This window comes from Lynx canadensis, chromosome B2 (assembly GCF_007474595.2).
Source record: "Lynx canadensis isolate LIC74 chromosome B2, mLynCan4.pri.v2, whole genome shotgun sequence".
Lineage (NCBI taxonomy): Eukaryota > Metazoa > Chordata > Mammalia > Carnivora > Felidae > Lynx > Lynx canadensis.
The window spans coordinates 3,615,339-3,634,360 of NC_044307.1; the positions used below are offsets into that span (position 1 = coordinate 3,615,339).

General features: G+C 44.6%; 4 protein-coding genes and 1 pseudogene across 6 annotated transcripts; 2 read left to right on the top strand and 3 right to left on the bottom strand.

The window, feature by feature from the left end:
* Positions 1–2,201: 2,201 nt before the first annotated feature.
* Positions 2,202–6,441, top strand: LOC115514779 (histone H1.3). Of its 3 annotated transcripts, XM_032593094.1 has the most exons (4): positions 2,202–3,028; positions 4,768–4,882; positions 6,075–6,130; positions 6,272–6,441. In XM_032593094.1, exon 1 carries the CDS (start codon positions 2,264–2,266, stop codon positions 2,930–2,932), a length of 669 nt encoding a protein of 222 aa, XP_032448985.1. In that variant the 5' UTR covers positions 2,202–2,263; the 3' UTR covers positions 2,933–3,028; positions 4,768–4,882; positions 6,075–6,130; positions 6,272–6,441. The 3 variants fall into 3 exon arrangements, with proteins under 3 accessions (XP_032448985.1, XP_030172821.1, XP_030172823.1); XM_030316961.1 differs by lacking the exon at positions 4,768–4,882 and having other exon boundaries at positions 5,846–6,441; XM_030316963.1 differs by lacking the exons at positions 4,768–4,882; positions 6,075–6,130.
* Positions 3,227–8,640, bottom strand: LOC115514719 (annotated as a pseudogene).
* Positions 8,641–10,993: 2,353 nt separating this feature from the next.
* Positions 10,994–11,483, bottom strand: LOC115514797 (histone H3.1). The gene has a single exon (XM_030316980.1). It carries the CDS (start codon positions 11,481–11,483, stop codon positions 11,073–11,075), a length of 411 nt encoding a protein of 136 aa, XP_030172840.1. The 3' UTR covers positions 10,994–11,072.
* On the top strand, positions 11,477–13,737 carry LOC115514816 (histone H2B type 1-C/E/F/G/I). Its single transcript, XM_036064399.1, has one exon. The coding sequence runs from the start codon at positions 12,740–12,742 to the stop codon at positions 13,118–13,120; it is 381 nt and encodes a 126-aa protein (XP_035920292.1). The 5' UTR covers positions 11,477–12,739; the 3' UTR covers positions 13,121–13,737.
* A 2,035-nt stretch (positions 13,738–15,772) lies between these two features.
* LOC115514829 (histone H4) lies at positions 15,773–16,201 on the bottom strand. Its single transcript, XM_030317019.1, has one exon. It carries the CDS (start codon positions 16,170–16,172, stop codon positions 15,861–15,863), a length of 312 nt encoding a protein of 103 aa, XP_030172879.1. The 5' UTR covers positions 16,173–16,201; the 3' UTR covers positions 15,773–15,860.
* Between the last annotated feature and the right edge of the window lie 2,821 nt (positions 16,202–19,022).

Sequence of the window (19,022 nt, forward strand, 5' to 3'; positions counted from 1 at the left end):
CTTATGTGCGAACCAGTAAGAGTTGTACAAGAATGCAGTGGTGACATCTGCCGTAGGAACTTTTCACCTATTTTTTTTTTAAGGTGTATCCATTTTTCAGAGACAGAGAGAGAGAGAGAGAGAGAGAGAGAGAGAGAGAGAGAGAGCATGAGTGGTGGAGGGGCAGAAAGAGAGAGGGAGACACAGAATCCAAAGCAGGCTCCACGCTCAGAGCTGTCAGCACGGAGCTCGAAGCGGGGCTCAAACTCACAAACCGTGAGATCGTGACCTGAGCCGAAGTTGGATGCTCAACCGACTGAGCCACCCAGGCCCCCACTTTTCACCTATCTGAAATTGAGTCTTTGCAACCTAGGGGACAATTCCACTGATTATTCAACAATTGATGTTTTGACCACCATGATGACCCAAATGGTAAACTTTTAAAAATCTCAATTTAAATTCTATCTTTAGGTCTAGATAATATTAGCTAGTAGGCTCCGGTCTGAAAAGGGCCTGTAAAATGTTTGGGGCCATCGCTATGGCCAATGACGCTATAGAGGACGACAAACAGTCCCTTTTAGACACTCCTAAAATGCCTGCCGAGGGAGAACGAAATGCTACATATTCCATCCTGTAAGTTTACCTCTTTATGCACAGTATTTGTATTTGGTATATAACAGGGGCTCAAGTCCCACAGACTTGTATTCATTCAGTGCCAGCCAATACCTGACTCATTAAAAATAAGCCAAGTGACTTTTATGAAATTAGTTAAGTGTGGAGAGATGACATCTTTCAAGCTGATTATCCTATTTTGGACTTATGTGAGAAAATTCTTAAATCATCATTGGATGGAAGCTGGAATAACTACATTTTTGGAAAGAAGGATATTTGTTAGAAGAAACATAACACCAAAATATTTATTTTCACAAGCATGTAGTGTAATTTCATTATCTGATTATTTGGTTGATAATATTAAATTTGCGTTTCGTTATCCAATATTTACCCAATTTCATTCGCTCTGTTGTGTTGCAAACTACAAGAGATGGAATAACAAAGTGGGTCATACCTGCCGTGAAATGTTTGTTCGACTCCTTTGGTGGGCATAGGTAGCCAAGTAAGTTAGGTTGTCACAGTGTAGTTCATAGTCTGTTAGTCAAAAGCCCAGGGAGAATTATGAAAGTGCAGAAAGTGATTTCAATGACATTTTTTTTCTTTCTAATCTTGTGTCCCTACTTGCAATGGTGAAAAAGAGTCAAATAACATTCGCACTTTAAATTTCATTTTGAAATACAGGAAACATGTACAAAATTCTATGTTAAATATCGGAGTTAAAAAATCTTAGGCCGTCTGTCATTAAGTAATTTAGTTTCAAGGAGACGGATGGGATATAAACAGGTAACTTTCTATTCTTCAACTCCTATGATGTAGACCCGCCATTCTATTGTTTCATGATTCTCTTTTCCTCTTTGCAGTTGATCTATGGTGCCGATCCTAGGTCTGAAAAACCTATTATAGTACTATTTTAGGAAAGCTGCTATTAAGAACTGTTTATCTGGAAAGCCCATGGAGCCACCTCGCCCCCCATCCTCCCTTAAATGTTTAAATCCCCCAAATACGGGGATCAAATCCAGTTTACACACTGGTCACTCAAAGACTTAAAAAAGACTCTATTAAAAAAAATAGTTATCCATCTTGTACGTAGAATTTTCTATCCCTTTGCCAATTCCCAGGGCTTAGTGCAAACAACTGCGGGAGAGTTGTGCTACTGCTCCCGAGAAAAAAGCGTTTTTCCTTGTATATTCGAATAAAAATGAGCTTACTTATATAAATTTGCAAAGAAAAGAATGTGCAGATCCGTGTCCTGGAAGACAGACGTGCAATGGGAACAGAGAGAAATAGTATTTTTAAGGAAAATCTGAAAGTTGTCTCAATTTGACCGAAGTTTCAAAGAGAGTTGGGGGAATCGGGAAGGTTTCAGGGTACTGGTTTTGAAACTAGGGATAGCAAATAAGGCAGGGATGAAGCCTGAACACTCTCGGATCCGTCTCCCCCAAATCTCTAATTATTTCATGCCCAGATTTCTTACGTTTTTCTTCTTTTTTAAGGGGAAAGAAACACAGCCACACTGCAGAGCGGAGGAGCCCTTCTGAGCGGCGCGGCGCACGGCGCAGGCAACCAATCATCACTCAGCCACTCGCTATATAAACCCCCCGCCGCCGGCCTCCGAGACGCGCCGCCCTGACAGTTTGAGTTTACTTTTTGGCTTAGGTGGCAACGCGGAAGGATGTCGGAGACCGCGCCAGTCGCTCCTGTGGCGCCCGCACCCGCAGAGAAGGCACCTGTAAAGAAGAAGGCGAGGAAGAGCGGCGCTGCCGCCGGGAAGCGCAAGGCGTCCGGGCCGCCGGTGTCCGAGCTCATCACCAAGGCCGTGGCCGCCTCCAAGGAGCGCAGCGGCGTGTCCCTGGCCGCGCTCAAGAAGGCGCTGGCGGCCGCCGGCTACGACGTGGAGAAGAACAACAGCCGCATCAAGCTGGGCCTCAAGAGCCTGGTGAGCAAGGGCACCCTGGTGCAGACCAAGGGCACCGGCGCCTCGGGCTCCTTCAAGCTCAACAAGAAGGCGGCGTCCGGGGAGGCCAAGCCCAAAGCCAAGAAGGCGGGCGCGGCCAAGCCCAAGAAGGCTGCCGGGGCGGCCAAGAAAGCCAAGAAGGCCACCGGGGCCGGCACCCCCAAGAAGAGCGCCAAGAAGACCCCGAAGAAGGCGAAGAAGCCCGCGGCGGCGGCGGCTGCGGGCAAGAAAGTGGCCAAGAGCCCGAAGAAGGTGAAAGCGGCCAAACCGAAGAAGGCGGCCAAGAGCCCCGCCAAGGCCAAGGCCCCGAAGCCCAAGGCGGCCAAGCCCAAAGCTGCCAAGCCTAAGGCGACAAAGGCAAAGAAAGCTGCGCCTAAGAAGAAGTGAAGGTTGTAGCGGCATGTCCTGCCTCCGAGTTCTCAAAGGCTCTTTTCAGAGCCACCCAACTATTTCAAGTGGAAGAGCTTAACTGGTATCTTTAAGGTACTTTGTTTTCTGTTTTCGTCTTCACACTCATCCGTCGTCAGCCTTTTTTATAGTTTCCTTCCTCCTCTCTTGTTCAAATACTCCCGCCGGAGCACGTGATTGGCCCGCGGCTTTCGAATTCAGTGGCTCTCTAGAGGGACCTGCCGCCTCTCCCTGCAATTCTAATCTGTAAGCTCTTGTCACTAGGGCTACAGTTCTCGAGGAGAAGTTTGGTGGCTCTGAGAAAAACCTTGGACTGTTTGGGGCAGGGACCGTGAGTGGGTAGGTAACTCCTCACTTGCCCTTAGCTTTGTGGTGGCTCTCGGTCTTCTTGGGCAGCAGTTGGGCAGGACGCCGCCCTGCGCGATGGTGACGCGGCCCAGCAGCTTGTTGAGCTCCTCGTCGTTGCGGATGGCCAGCTGCAGGTGGCGCGGGATGACGCGCGTCTTCTTGTTGTCGCGGGCCGCGTTGCCCGCCAGCTCCAGGATCTCGGCCGTCAGGTACTCCAGCACGGCCGCCAGGTACACCGGCGCGCCGGCCCCCACCCGCTCGGCGTAGTTGCCCTTGCGGAGCAGCCGGTGCACGCGGCCCACCGGGAACTGCAGCCCGGCCCGCGACGAGCGCGTCTTGGCCTTGGCGCGAGCCTTGCCGCCCTGCCTCCCGCGCCCACACGTGTTTAGAGAAGGGGCTGTTGTGTAAAAAGCCGGTCTGAAGAAGGGGCTATTATAGTCACTGCATGTTTCCTAATGTTTCTTTCCCATTGGTTTGCAGATGTCGTTCTGAGTTAGCCAATCAGAAGGTACTCTTGACTTGCTGGGCCCCCAGTGGTAGAAAAATACTGCGCCAGTTAGAGGTTGACATTAAAGCTTGTATATGTTGTGGAGCAGTAGAAAATCTTGTTTTTTTGTTTGTTTCCCCCCCCCCCCCCCTTGGTTAGTTTGAGGCCTCCTTTGGGGCACTATTCACTCTATTCTCCTCTAAAGCCGAATAATTATTTAGCACCCCGAGGCTAAGGAACATTAAAAAGGGTGAAAGTCTTCTCTGGTGGTTTGTTATTCATCCTCTCTGCCAGATTTCCTTCCCCTGGATTGCTGAGAGGTCCCAGGGAGGCATGGTTGGTTTGAATATTTATGCCGAGTAATGAAAGAATAGAAAGGGTGAAACGCAATAAAAGAAAAATCTCTGGGAGTCTGCGTGGTTTGTTAGAAAGTTCCCGGAGTTGGAGTTGCGGTGACCAGAGCAAAATATTTGGATTCTACATGGGTTGATCTTCCACCAGGGCCGAGGTGGGTTGGTTGGTTGGTTTGTTTGTTTGTTTATTTATTTATTTATTTATTTATTTATTTATTTATTTAATTTCAAGGAAGTCCACTTAATTTTACTGGGAAATCTTGGCAAAAATCTGATCATTATGGGGCTGTAAAGGTGGATGGGGAAACATCTTTATTTTCTCAAGGAGTACATGCAATTTGGCATTTCCCTCAATTATGTGTGTAGGCAACTAATCACAATGCATTTTGCTAGTGCCTGTGGCTTTTCCAGTAATGACAACCACAGACGTTTTCTTATCAGTTTCAAGTACTGAAGGTATTTTGAAATGATGTTTGCACTCCTCTGAGCTCTTGGCACTGACATTCATCATTACACCTGGTGCCCCTTGTTATTTGATGTGTCCCTGATGAAACACATCATTGCATACACATCCTTAAAAGAAATACACTTTGATAACTGCATTTTAATGTCGCTTTCTTATCCAGTATGCTTTAAGTATGGAGAAGGTGTCCAGATTTCCTCAGACCGTCCGTAGAGTCCATAGCAGGAAAGAACTCAGATACTGCTGATCACATCTCCAGTGGGCACAGATTACTCAAGGTTCAAGTCCCTTTTGACTTTGTTTCTTGATTTGCAGCCTTCCTCCCCTACGCTTACGGCTTAATAGCTTATTAACATTTATTATTTTCAAACTTTGTTAAAACAGGCCTGGGGGATGTATCCGAGAGTATCTTTCTAGCTGTTTTTTTTTTTTTTTTTTTTTTTTTAATGTTTATTTACTTTTTGAAAGAGAGAAACAGCGTGAGTGGGGGAGGGGCAGAGAGAGAGGGAGACACAGAATCCGAAGCAGGCTCCGGACAATGAGCTGTTAGCACAGAGCCCAGAGCAGGGCTGGAACTCAATGACCGCGAGATCATGACCTGAGCCGAAGTTGGATGCTCAACCGACTGAGCCACCCAGGCGCCCCTCTTCCTAGCTGTTCTAAGCAGGGGTTCAACTTTTCCGAATCACAGCTGCAGCTCATAATTTCTTCTTTCCAGAAAGAGCCCCCCAAACTCTTTATGACAGTGACTTGTTTGAGGATGAGATCTGGATAAATGGGGGAATGTGACATATTGACTCAAAAGAATCTTTTTGAAGACAAGAGGTTGTATGGATCGGAAAAGAGAAGTGGCAAGAGACCCGTGCGCTTTCTCGAACGCAGGATGAGAGAGCTCACTTCTGATGCAGAGCCAGGTGGGATCAGAGAATGAGGCCAGCACGGGGCATTCAGTGAGTGGTCAAAATGGCTACGAGTGTCTCTGCAGTTCCTTACAGTTTACAGGACGCTCTGTCACCACCTCCCTATGAGGCTTTGGCATTAGGTATAGTTAAAATGCTGGTTTCACGGTTAAAAAAAAAAATTGTGGCTTGAGGGTGCCTGGGTGGCTCAGTTGGTTAAGCGTTCAGCTGTTGTTTCAGCTCAGGTTAGGTCGAGTCCTGGGCTGGGCTCCGTGCTGACAGTGCGGAGCCTGCTTGCGATTCTCTCTCTCTCTCTCTCTCTCTCTCTCTCTCTCTCTGAAGAATAAATTAAAAAAAGAAAGAAAAGAAAAAGAAAATCGTGGCTTGGAAGGATGTTCTGCCCAGAATTGGCTTGTCACTGAACGGTGGACCTGGGTCTCAAGTACAAGTTTCTTTGTTTCTACTTCGTCGTGTGCCCCACGTATTGTATCAGCTACAAAGGGAGTGGAGTTCTTGGTTTCATTTTCAGCCTCGTCCAGAAGGTAGTAGAGTTATTGTAATTCTGTTTCAGGCCCGTTGTGACTTAACTACTTCACAAGCCCTTTGGAATGCCTCAGACACAGCTAAGTATGATTTAATCAAGGTCCTAGTTTTTCTATGGTTTCCGTATATTCGTATTCGGATTCCTTTCCCTGGGACAGGACAGGGTTTTCACAGGCATCAGAACTTATTTAAATCTTTTCCCATCTCCCCCAATTTTTGTTACAGCTAACGTCCTGGGTAAGGAAGACCACCGCTGTCTTAGTGTTCTGCACCCAGAGGACGAGGGAACAGGAAGCTCATTCCCAGTCACCGTGTTTCATCACTGACCACGTCCCTGGGACGGTCTCCCTTGAGGGTCTCTTGAAATGCTCATGCTTGGGTTTCTGATGCTCTCTTGGTGAACCAAGGTGGTCTGTCCGTTATTGTTGCAAAAGCCCAGGTTTAGAAAAACCTGAGAGATTGACACTTACAGATGGCAAACATCAGACAGGAGCCCCTGTGAGTAGTTCTCTCAGAAGCACACAACCAGTCAATCAATCAATCAATCAATCAATATAAATACAATTTTCAGGACCAGTCTGAAGTAACCACTTTCTCCTTCTGCTTAGTAATTGCCTGACTTCTTATAACGGGAGGCGGCACACTGAATTCCTGTCACTGTATTGAGGCCCCAATTGTTCCTGTCACTCAGTCACTAAATCAGGTTGATGTTTATTTAGAGTCTCGGTAAGTGATCTTTCTGCCTTTCTCACATGCTCTCTGTATCTTCTCCGGCTTGGGATGATTCTACTGTTTCCCACCCAGGGTCCTAATTCTAATTTCTCCAGCCCCGAACTCTGCAATTCTGGTCATTCTGTGATCTGTCTTATGCATAGGGTGACTGGCTTCCCATTGCCTTAGGTTCAGGTGGGAACTTTGCAGTCAATTTTTTTTTTTTCATAATAATACTTTCTGCTTGCATTAACTAGCACTAATAACAACTCCAGTTTTCTTTTCAGTGCCTTCTCATTTGTTCTTTTGTTTTTCTTTTTCTTTTTTTAAACAACTTTCTTCACCTGCCATTCTCTCCTCTCTGCCTAGCAGAGTTTTCCCAGTTCCATTTCAAGTTCCATCTCCTTGAATAAATTCCCCTAATTAACACGTCTAGCCTCTGATAATGTGCTTTGATGACATTTAACAATTGGGTGCCATTATTATCAATGGCAAATTTATAATGCTTCTATTCTTTTCTCTCATTAAACTACACCTTAGGGCCTCAGTCATGGTTTTCCACTACTCTAAGGTTTGTGTTTTTAATTGACTAAGGTTTTTTTTTTGTTTTTTGTTTTTTGTTTTTCCCCATAAGTGTTCTTTTTAATCCTCATTCTCGATTTAACCCATTACCCCCCGCCTCTGGTAACCACCAGTTGGTTCTCTATAGTTAAGAGTCTGCTTCTTGGTTGGTCTTTCTTTCTTTTTTTCCCTTTTGTTCATGTTTTGTTTCTTAAATTCCGCATGGGAGTGAAATCATATGGTGTTTGTCTTTCTCTGACTTATTTCGCTTAGCATTATACTCTCTAGCTCCATCCATGTCATTGCAAATGGTAAAATTTCATTCTTTTTTATGGCTGAATAATATTCCATTGTCTATATACCACATCTACTTTATTCATTCATCTATCCATGGACACCTGGGCTGCTTTCATAGTTTGGCTATTGTAAATAATGCTGCAATAAACAAAGGAATGCCTATACCCCTTTGAATTAGTGTTTTTTAAAAAAATCTTTTGGATAAATACCCAGTAACGTGATTATTGGGCCTTAAGGGAGTTCTATTTTTAACCTTTTGAGGAACCTCCGTACTGTTTTCCACAGTGGCTGCGCTAATCTGCATTCCCACCAACAGTGCGTGAGGGCTCCTTTTTCTCTACATCCTAGCCAGCACCTGTTGATTCTGGTGTTTTTGATTTTCGCCATTCTGCCAAGTGTGAGGCGAGATCTCATTTTAATTGACTGAGCTTTTAATCCTGTCCAATAGGTGCGATTATCCCCAGATATTCATCAGAATTAGTAATTTTATTTTCTGTCTTTCTATGAAGGAAGCCAAGAGTAATAAATCTCTCTGCCCCTTTTATGCCCCTCTTCCCCATGGCTTGACTTAGGTATTACCTCCCTTACTTTCTGACTCGTGCTATGCTGCCGAAGGTGTTGGGGTTATTACAAAAAGAAAACCAAAAATATTTATAATGCTTTCATGGCAAAAAAATCTCCAGATATAAAAAATCAATATCCCTCTGCTGCCAGTTGTGGTAGGAAGTGTATGCAAAATGAAATAAAATTTCTGAATTGTCTTGATTTTAGCTATCATTTCCATGAGAGAAAGTTCCCGGTCATTCGGAGATTATACAGTGAAAAAAAGTGATGTAGTTTCAGGCAACCAGATAAACCCGAAATGCATATACGACTTAATTACCAGTAGGCACATATGAAATGTGACCTGAGTCATAATTTGTGATCTTTCTCCAATAAAATAAAAATTCATTAAAAGCAATTTGATATCAAGTACTACTATTTTTTCTTACATTGTGGAACCTTATACCTGACTTCTGGCCCATTGTAACCACTCAATAAATTTATTTCTACTTAGGAAAGTTGTATATGAAAATTACACAAACTCTACCATTTTTTAAAAAATGTTTATTTTTGAGAGAGACAGAGTGCGAGCAGGGGAGGGGCAGAGAGGGAGACACAGAATCTAAAGCAGACTCCAGGCTCTGAGCTGTTGGCTCGCAGCGTAATGTGGGGCTTTGAACTCATGGACCGAGCGATCATGACCGGAGCCGAAGTTGGACACCGACTTCAGTTAACCGACTGAGCCACCCAGGTGCCCCTAATGTTATATTTCTATAGTCAGGACTGTAGTAAACAGTAATCTGTTTGTGCAATAATTTTTTTTTAATTCCAATTTAACTAAGAAGTTTTCTGAGGGTTTGTTCAGGCGAAGGACCATTCTACATATTCTGGTGGATTTAATGACCTAAAAAGATGTTTTCTGTGCCCACTGGGTCCTCATATCCTGATGACCAACATCCGGTGAGACAGAACACAGATTAAAAAACTCACTGTGCTAGAATTTCGAAGGAAGCAGGAAACCACACTCTAATATGAATGCCTTTATCCAACATTACACATATAAAACACTCCACTGATTTTAGCTATGGATAGCTAAGCTCTTTTCCATATGGATATCCAGAGTTCCCTATTCCCAAATCCCCAAGTCTCAATGTCTGAAAGAGTTGCAAGAACAAAAATTTCTTCTATAAAACCTCTAGGACTTTTTACGATGGCTGACTTGTCTGTGCACTTTATGTACAGCTTTGTCAATGTTAAGTATACCACCCCAGTAGTCCCTTTCCTTAGTGACCCTTGAGGTGAAACAGTCCATTAAAAGTTTTTGGTTTTTTTTGATAGAAGCTTCTCAATTCTATAGTTAAGGATACCTTTTCCTATTTCAAACTCAAATTTGCCGAAGCGTTTAAATACATGAGAGATGAAATCCTTTCAAGTAGTATGTGTATCCCAATTGTAAACATCCTTCTACATTTCCAAATAACTCCCTGAATGGTTTTAGAACAGAATTCCTGATTTCCCTTCTATTCAGTTACCGGTTTAGAAATTGAGAAACCTGTTATTTTCATGGAAAAGGAACATCTGTTTAATAAGCATCAAACCATTTTCTTTTTTTTTTTTTTAAATTTTTTTTTTCAACGTTTATTTATTTTTGGGACAGAGAGAGACAGAGCATGAACGGGGGAGGAGCAGAGAGAGAGGGAGACACAGAATCGGAAACAGGCTCCAGGCTCTGAGCCATCAGCCCAGAGCCTGACGCGGGGCTCGAACTCCCGGACCGCGAGATCGTGACCTGGCTGAAGTCGGACGCTTAACCGACTGCGCCACCCAGGCGCCCCCAAACCATTTTCTTACAGGCAGTGAACAGAATAATTTAAGAAAACTCTCCAGCTTCCAAAGGATTGTCATGTTTTACTGATAAATATGAGGTAGTCTCATAAGATTTAAATCGAGAGTAAGATAGAGAATTTAGGAAAACCAAAAGTGCCTTTTTGAATGGCAGTTAAAGAAAGGCTCAGTCAATAGACCATGCAACTCGATTTTTGCGTTGTAAATTCGAGCCCCAACTTAGGTGTAGAAATTCCTTAAAACCTTAAAAAAAAAAAAAAAGCGTCAGTTGAAAGGATCCTCATTCCTGCGTTCATTTCCAGAGGTACTTTCTGAGACCCACCCAAACCGCTCTTGGTTGTTTAGTCTGGCAGATATACTGGGAAGGATAGACGGCAAGAAGTTCTCAGGAAACGCTACCCTCTTACTTTTTTGTGCTCCAGCTAATAACCCAAGCCTTGGCTCCCCTTAAGAGGCTTAGGGGGAGATCTTTGATCACCTTTCATAAAGGTCTGGCAGTTGCTAGTGAGTTGGGTCCCCAAATTCTGCCTAGCTAAGTGCCGACCAAGGGTTCTGGGGCCTTGGGATTCTATAAATTCAACACGGTGAACCCTGGGAGAAATAGATAACCAGAAGCCTTGAAGGCTCAGCCCAGGCCCCCAAAGACACAACGGGCCACCCCTCCAACAGCGCCAAGTAACGTTGCAAAAGTCAAAGAGCCTGTAGGATGGAAGAGGCAAGGGAACGGTCACAATACCAAAAACGTGCAACAGACCATACTCGAAGGTTAGAATAAAACCCATAAATCCGAGAGCCAGAACGAAACCTGTCAGACCTATGCAACATACGGAGAAATAGGGGCTTGAAAGTAAAACCATGTAACTAAACACTAGGAAAACTTCAGGAGACCAAAGGCTTGAGAGCTTAATTTAAGACAGCCCTAAATGTCTTTCAGGCCTGCTACAAGTTTGAGCTCGGTTAGCAACGGAACTTACTTGTTTAAGTGTCACGGCATCTGTTATAGATCAAAGTGGTTGGCTCTGAAAAGAGCCTTTGGGTTCAAAGTTGGCACAGAATCAGGAAATCAAGTTTACGCCCGCTCCCCGCGGATGCGGCGCGCCAGCTGGATGTCCTTGGGCATGATGGTGACGCGCTTGGCGTGGATGGCGCACAGGTTGGTGTCCTCGAAGAGCCCCACCAGGTAGGCCTCGCACGCCTCCTGCAGCGCCATCACGGCCGAGCTCTGGAAGCGCAGGTCGGTCTTGAAGTCCTGCGCGATCTCGCGCACCAGCCGCTGGAACGGCAGCTTGCGGATGAGCAGCTCGGTGGACTTCTGGTAGCGGCGGATCTCGCGCAGGGCCACCGTGCCGGGCCGGTAGCGGTGCGGCTTCTTGACGCCGCCGGTGGCCGGCGCGCTCTTGCGGGCCGCCTTGGTGGCCAGCTGCTTGCGCGGGGCCTTGCCGCCCGTCGACTTGCGCGCCGTCTGCTTCGTGCGAGCCATGGCCTAACTGCAAAGTCAGGAAACCAGGGTAAGAGCTCGCCCCTGCATTTATACAGGGGGAGAATCACTCTGATTGGATTGTGGGCAATCCCGGTGAGTCAACTGGAGCTCCATTCCGGAAGTGCTCCCTGAGATTTAGCATTGGTTTCATCTGTTCCGTGCTAGTTTCTGATTGGTTAATTTCAATTAACCGACTTGTTCCCGGCCCCCTTGGGGGAAAAAAAATCACTAAGCTATTTGTTTCCCTTGTGATGCTTGGCACACAACAAATAGGACCGACAAACTCCATAATTCTCGTAAATAATTCTGTTGAATTTTTCTTCTGTTTGTCTATACAAAGTACGGTGTTCTTGAAACAAGACAGTACTTGAGAATTTCTCTTTAAAAAATCCGCCATTTTCTGCATAGTTATCTCGTTTAAATCCGGAAGGTAATTCCTGTCCTATTTGAAAATCCCACTGTATAAGTATCTCATGAGTTCCACTTCATTATATTTACAGCAAATGTCTGGTTCACTCTAGTATGGTCTAGGACACAATGTTAACACATAAGGAATTTTATATTTCAGGATTCGCACGTTGAAATTCCAATGTCTTGGATCCCCTCGTTCTTTTTAATACCGTATTTGACTCAAACTGGTGATTGGACTCTGATGTTTGGTTTTAATGCATTTAAAATGTCAGTCGGGGTCTAATGGGGTGAGCATTGAGGAAAACGTTTGCAATGCTGAAACTTGAAAAAGATGGCGGTGATCGAGAGTCTTTTACAACATATCTTAATGATAATCATTTAGCATATCATGATTCTTGTCAGAAGAGACCCGAGGTGTCCTGGATAATTTATGACAAACCCAAAGGAGCAGTAGTTAGGACTGTACTGGGCTATATAATAGAATTTCCTTCCCTCGTTTTCGCGTGCCAGTTCGAAAGTTTCTACTTTCATAATTTAAAATAAGGTTTTATTGAGAGGTTTTCTTTTTTGTTTGATTTTTGGTGAATGCACTTTGAGCAATAAAGCGGTATTGTAAATTAACCTATTGGATTCTCTGGAAGAGTTAGTTTTTTAGTCCAATAAAAAAGCAGGTTTGCAACGCTGCTTTTACATGCTATTAATCTATTGGTCAGTTTTGGTCCAATCAAAATTCAGACTTTTGGACCCTCATTTGCATATACGTGATATAAATACTCGGGATTTCCCCCCCCCCCCAACTCTTTTCCTTGTTGGTCACAACTTTTCTGCCTTTGCTGTTGTTTATCATGCCTGAGCCAGCGAAGTCTGCCCCGGCCCCCAAAAAGGGCTCCAAGAAGGCGGTGACCAAGGCGCAGAAGAAGGACGGCAAGAAGCGCAAGCGCAGCCGCAAGGAGAGCTACTCGGTGTACGTGTACAAGGTGCTGAAGCAGGTGCACCCCGACACCGGCATCTCGTCCAAGGCCATGGGCATCATGAACTCGTTCGTCAACGACATCTTCGAGCGCATCGCGGGCGAGGCGTCGCGCCTGGCGCATTACAACAAGCGCTCGACCATCACGTCCCGGGAGATCCAGACGGCCGTGCGCCTGCTGCTGCCCGGGGAGCTGGCCAAGCACGCCGTGTCCGAGGGCACCAAGGCCGTCACCAAGTACACCAGCTCCAAGTAGACTCGCCAAGTAAGCGCCCTGTTACCCAACCCCAAAGGCTCTTTTCAGAGCCAGTCACTTTTGCATATAAAGAGTTGTAATAGCAAGGTTCCTCAACTGGCTTTAAAAGCATGTTTTGTCTTTTTACAGACCTGTTTCCATAAGATGTGAGAACTGTTATAGTATGAGATGTTTGTTGGAACTTATGTTAATCTTTAGAGCCACGTAGATTATGTGAAATGTGTATAGTAGGAACTTGGCTAAAGCCCTGAAAGAATAGCTTTTGTGTGGTTTCTTTAAATTTTTACTTGGTTCTTTGTTCAATCATTAGACTTTAAAATAATTTCACACTGGGTGGCTGTAACTTACAGTTGTCTGTGCTTAAGTACATGTACTTTGGTTATTTGTTTTCATTACGATGCCCACATTATAACAACATAATTCTATGTATTTCACAAAGGCCAACTCGTGCAATGAGAAATTATTTTGCACAGGACACCAAACTCTGAATGTCATTCATCCCATAATAGGTCTTAATTAGGCATGGGTATTACTGAACTGCAGAATTTAATCATAGCATCTATTGTAGACAGTTTCGACAATTCTTCAAATGTACATTAAAATGAATTTATCATCCATTTTATTTTGCCTGTATGTTATTGATGTAATCAACTGCACAGCATGTTGAGTCATTTTCCTAAACCCGAATTTTGATCCACTTGTACATGGTTTTTCTTTTCTTGCCTTTGCTGTATCGTTCTGTATTCATTTAGACAGAGAAAAACTAAAATGAAACAAAAATAAGAAAAGATCTAGGTATGCAGGGATCACAGAAGATATGGATGAAAATCATTGGGTTTCATGTGTTAATTATGGAAAAGTAGACGGTTTGTTTTCGTGCTGCTGAAAGTAAAATGAGTCAGATGTATTGCTGTTGAGCACGTCATTGTTCATAGGCTTGGAATTAGGGAAGCCTGCAAGGCATGACCTATGTATACTTATGTTGGAGATACGTGTGAAGGGGGTTACACAGTTGTCAAAGGGAATATTCCCATTATAGGTTTGTTCTCCCCCCCCTTTTTTCCTTTTTAAAATGTACGTCTTCCATTAGATAATGATTGCAGTTTCAGTTCACGTTATGTTATATTAGATGGAACACTGATTGAAGATGCTAAGTGTGTTAGCTAACTGTATTAGCTGTTGCTGCACAAAAATTCATTTGAATTTACTATCTTAAAACAATACACATGTACAATGTGAGTTTCTGTGGGTCTGGGCAGAGTTTAGGTGAGTCCTAGATCAGGATGTTATTGAGATGTTACCTCGGATAGAGGTCTCTTGGATGCTTGCGTAGGGAAATATCATCTTCCAAACTCACTGCTTAACTGGATTTGTTTCTTTGTGCTTGTAGGGCTGAGGAATTCATTTTCTTTCTTGCTGGCTGTTGGCTTGAATGGTTGTAGGCTTTTGGTTTTAGGCCTCCCTCACTTTCTAAAGAGCCCCTGGGTTTCTTGGCGTTGGTGCATGCTGCCATGGATACTTGGTCCGTCAAAGCCAGCATGCTTAAGTCAAGGAGGATAGATATTACACAACATACACGTCAGTTAACAATAATCATATACAGAAAAATTACATCCAGCCACCTTGGTAGTACTCTGTGGGTTGGAAATAAGTCACAAGTCATGTCCACACCCAAGGGGGCTAAATCACAAGGGTGAGCACTAGGAGGGGGAATCCTGGCGGACACCCTACGAGGCCATCACAGGACCCATCAAGAAAAATCAAGGCTAAGAACCCAAAGAAAGTTCACCAACATAACGGTTTTCCTCCTTTCCCCTGTCCCTTCATTACTCTAGTTCAATTTGCCTGGAGGCAGGAATTGATGCTAAGAGGTAAAGACAAAGGCTACAAATACCTTGAAGTGCTTTTAATTAGGCTACTGCCAGTGACTTTCTCTTGAAGTGAAGACAGAGAAGACAATTTGCCTGGTTATTATTTTGGAGACCTCCTCCCTCCTTCCTCTGTAAGTGTGGACATCAGAAAACACTGCAGGTGGTTGAGCCCTAGCACGGGGCTAGGTGTCTGTGTAGCTCCCTTTCTGGCTTTAAAGGAGGCACCGGCGGGTTTGTGAGAGGACTTAACATTGCTGCTTTTATTATGGAATATCAGGGAATAGATGTGACAAGGTTAAGACAAACCCCCAAATCATTGTGGCTTAAATACATTTTATTGGTAATCATTTTACATAACCCAAATATGAGGGAGAAAAGGGGCGAAAAAGTCCCCACGTGCCACCTAGGAGGCTTGCTTACAGGTGGCCGCAGTCACCCTTCCCCCTAGTTACCACGTAGTAGCTGGGCATTCTCACTTTGCTTTTCCTTGAACAGAGTAAGCTAATGGCGTTTCCTCCAGTTCATATTCAAGCTTCATTTCCAGATAGCAAATCTCATGTTTGGGACATGTTTATAAATGGATTGCAACTTTGAAGTGTGGGCACGTCTCAAAAATAGAAAAACCCACGGACAAAGGCCATGAACATAAACCTGAAAGGCTGCCTTGATGTTTAATGCCCCCGGACAAGGAGTAAACATGGTTAAATTATACGGAAGTCATGGAACTCAGATCGCAAAATACATTCAGTAACCTCAGTTCCCACGAAAAGGAAGTAAACAGCGTCGCTAGCTCCTTCTAGTGCATGGATAGGTGGCCCTGAAAAGGGCCTTTAGGGTTGGCAAAGAATTCACTTCTCGTACGCAAACTCTTAGCCCCCGAAGCCGTAGAGGGTGCGGCCCTGGCGCTTGAGCGCGTACACCACGTCCATGGCCGTGACCGTCTTGCGCTTGGCGTGCTCCGTGTAGGTGACGGCGTCCCGGATCACGTTCTCCAGGAACACCTTGAGCACCCCGCGGGTCTCCTCGTAGATGAGGCCGGAGATGCGCTTGACGCCGCCGCGCCGGGCCAGCCGCCGGATGGCGGGCTTGGTGATGCCTTGGATGTTGTCGCGCAGCACCTTGCGGTGGCGCTTGGCGCCCCCCTTGCCCAGGCCCTTCCCGCCTTTGCCGCGACCAGACATGTCCTCCGGCCAGTAAAACAGAGCAGCGAAGTTAGATTGCACAGCGACGAAATCCTCATTTATAACCCTGTGGCGGACCTTATTGAGAACAGGGCCGGAGGGGCCGGGGGCGGGGCCGGGGGCGGGGCAGCGAGTTTATCCCCGCCCACAAGTGCGCGAGGCCGCGCGTAGCCGGGGCGACGCAAGAAGGCTCTGTTTAAGGGCCTGTAAGGAAACGTCTCAGGCCAGTCAAGGGACCGAAATAATGGCAGCTGTCAAGCTAACATCTGCTTCTCCGGGCTGAACTGTGAGGACCCTTACACACCTCGGGCAAGTCGCAGACGAAATTCGGCATTGGTTTGAATTCTAGTCTCATGTCTGAAATGTATTGGAGTGTTTCCCTTCTGTTCTCCCATTCAAGCAGTTTTGTCCACTTTACATCGAGGTCAAGTAGTGACGTTGGGAGGATGGTCTTAGGGAGCGAGAAAAGAACTGCAGTCCGCAGCCTGACACGAACACGAGTGTGACGGGTGGGGGCTTTTCATGGGGAGGCCTGTCCCCTGGCTTGCGGCCTGCACTCCCTGCACTTCACCTTCTGAGGCCCACGTCCTGCTTTGTGGCTTGTGTTCTCTCATTTTCACTGTAGGTTCTTCCTCCGCAGGGTGGAAATGTTAATCACAAAGATGGTTTGGCAGTCAAAGGGTAAATGTCAGGTCCAGTGTGAGACACAGGGACGGCCACTTTGCCTGAGAAAATTCTGTCTTCCTGCCCCAGGGCTTGCCTTCCTTCTCGATATTCTTAATTTTTTTTAACTTTTTTTTAGTTTTGAGAGACAGAGAGACGCAGATCATGAGCAGGGGTGGGCAGAGCGAGGGGGAGACAGAATCCCAAGCAGGCTCTAAGCTCCGAGCTGTCAGCAGAGTCCAAGCGGGGCTGGAACTCATGGACCCTGCAATCATGATCTGAGCAGAAGTCAGTCTCTGAACTGACTGAGCCACCCAGTCGTCCCTCCATATTCTTAAATCCCTCAATCTGGTATTTAGTAATCTGGATTTATGTTCAGGTTTTGTTTTTGTTTTTGTTTTCTTCCTAATGACCTCTATATCTATGTATGGGCAAATCTTCGCTTTTGGAGGTCAGTGCTACCCTTGCATGGTTACATTTAAATTTATATACTTTCCCATGTAACCACCAGCTTCCATCACCACCTTCACACCCCAAACACAATTCCTTTTAAGAAAGCATTGTCTGATAAAGTGCTCTGGATCTTCTTTTGAGAATTCGGAATGTGTCTAATGCTGTGAGGGACTGAATTTTTAAGATTAATTTAAATTGAAGAGGTATTACTCTGTTCAGTTATTGGAAAATTTGGCGTACGTTTGAACAACGTGGACATGTGAACTCAATTTGCCGACAGTAAAGTTTATGGTATTGAAATGCAAATCAAGTTATTTCCAATCAAAATTTAGTAGCAGATTGAATGAAATATACACCCAGTTTAGAGGATTTAGGATGAAAAAAGGAATGGAAACATTGCATTATTCGTGTTTTTACATTGGTTGGAACAAATATATCTGGAGATTTAGGATGACATAGAATGTATTATTAAAATGATTGCATCTTTCCACTTTGTAAAATGTGGTCAGTCGAGGGGCGCCTGGGTGGCGCAGTTGGTTAAGCGTCCGACTTCAGCCAGGTCACGATCTCGCGGTCCGTGAGTTCGAGCCCCGCGTAGGGCTCTGGGCTGATGGCTCAGAGCCTGGAGCCTGTTTCCGATTCTGTGTCTCCCTCTCTCTCTGCCCCTCCCCTGTTCATGCTCTGTCTCTCTCTGTCCCAAAAATAAATAAACGTTGAACAAAAAAAAAATAAAAAAAAAATGTGGTCAGTCGAAAATTTAAGATAACGTACGTGGCTTGCATTATTTTCCATAGGCAGCGCTGTTCCAGGATTCTTCCTTGCCCCTCTCTGCTTCTTGATTTTTCACCCAACCTTGCCATCATGCGCTTTGAAATATGGTGGAAATTCAATGTAAGGTTGACTTTGGAATAACAGGGGTTTGAACTGCATGGATCCACTTATATGCACACTGTTTTTCAGTAAACACAATAAAGCACTGCAAATGTATTATCTCTTCCTTATGATTTTCTTTCTTTTTTTATAGGAATAATTTTATTTATTTATTTATTATTTATTTATTGAATTTTATTTTGAAATTTACACCCAAGTTGGTTAGCATACGGTGCAACAATGATTTCAGTAGATTCCAGTGATTCAGCCCCTCTGTACAACACCCAGTGCTCATTCCAACAAGTGTCTTCCTTGATGCCCTTTACCCATGTAACCCATCCCCCCTCCACAACCCCTCCAGCAATCCTCTGTTTGTTCTGTATATTTAAGAGTTTCTTATATTTTGTCCTCTTCCCTGTTTTTATATTATTTTTGCTTCCCTTCCCTTATGCTCATCTGTTTTGTATCTTAAACTCCTCATATGTGTGAAGTCGTATGAGACCTGTCTTTCTCTGACTAATTTCGTTGAGCATAATGCCCTCTAGTTCCATCCATGTACTTGCAAATACTATTTTCTTAATAACATTTTCTTTTCTCTAGCTTACCTTATTATAAGAATACAATATCTAATACAATATACAAAGTATGAGTTTATCAACTGTTCATGTTATCCGTAAGACTACTGGTCAGCTGTAGGCTGTTAGTCATTAAGTTCTGGGGAATCAAAAGTTTTATCCAGATTTTCAACTATGCAAGGGGTCAGCACCCCTAACCTTGTTCAAGGGCCATCTGTGTTTCTAAGAAATACAGTTGCCCAGAGACTGGCCCCAAGCTCAAATGAAGCATTGTAAAAAAAAAAAAAAA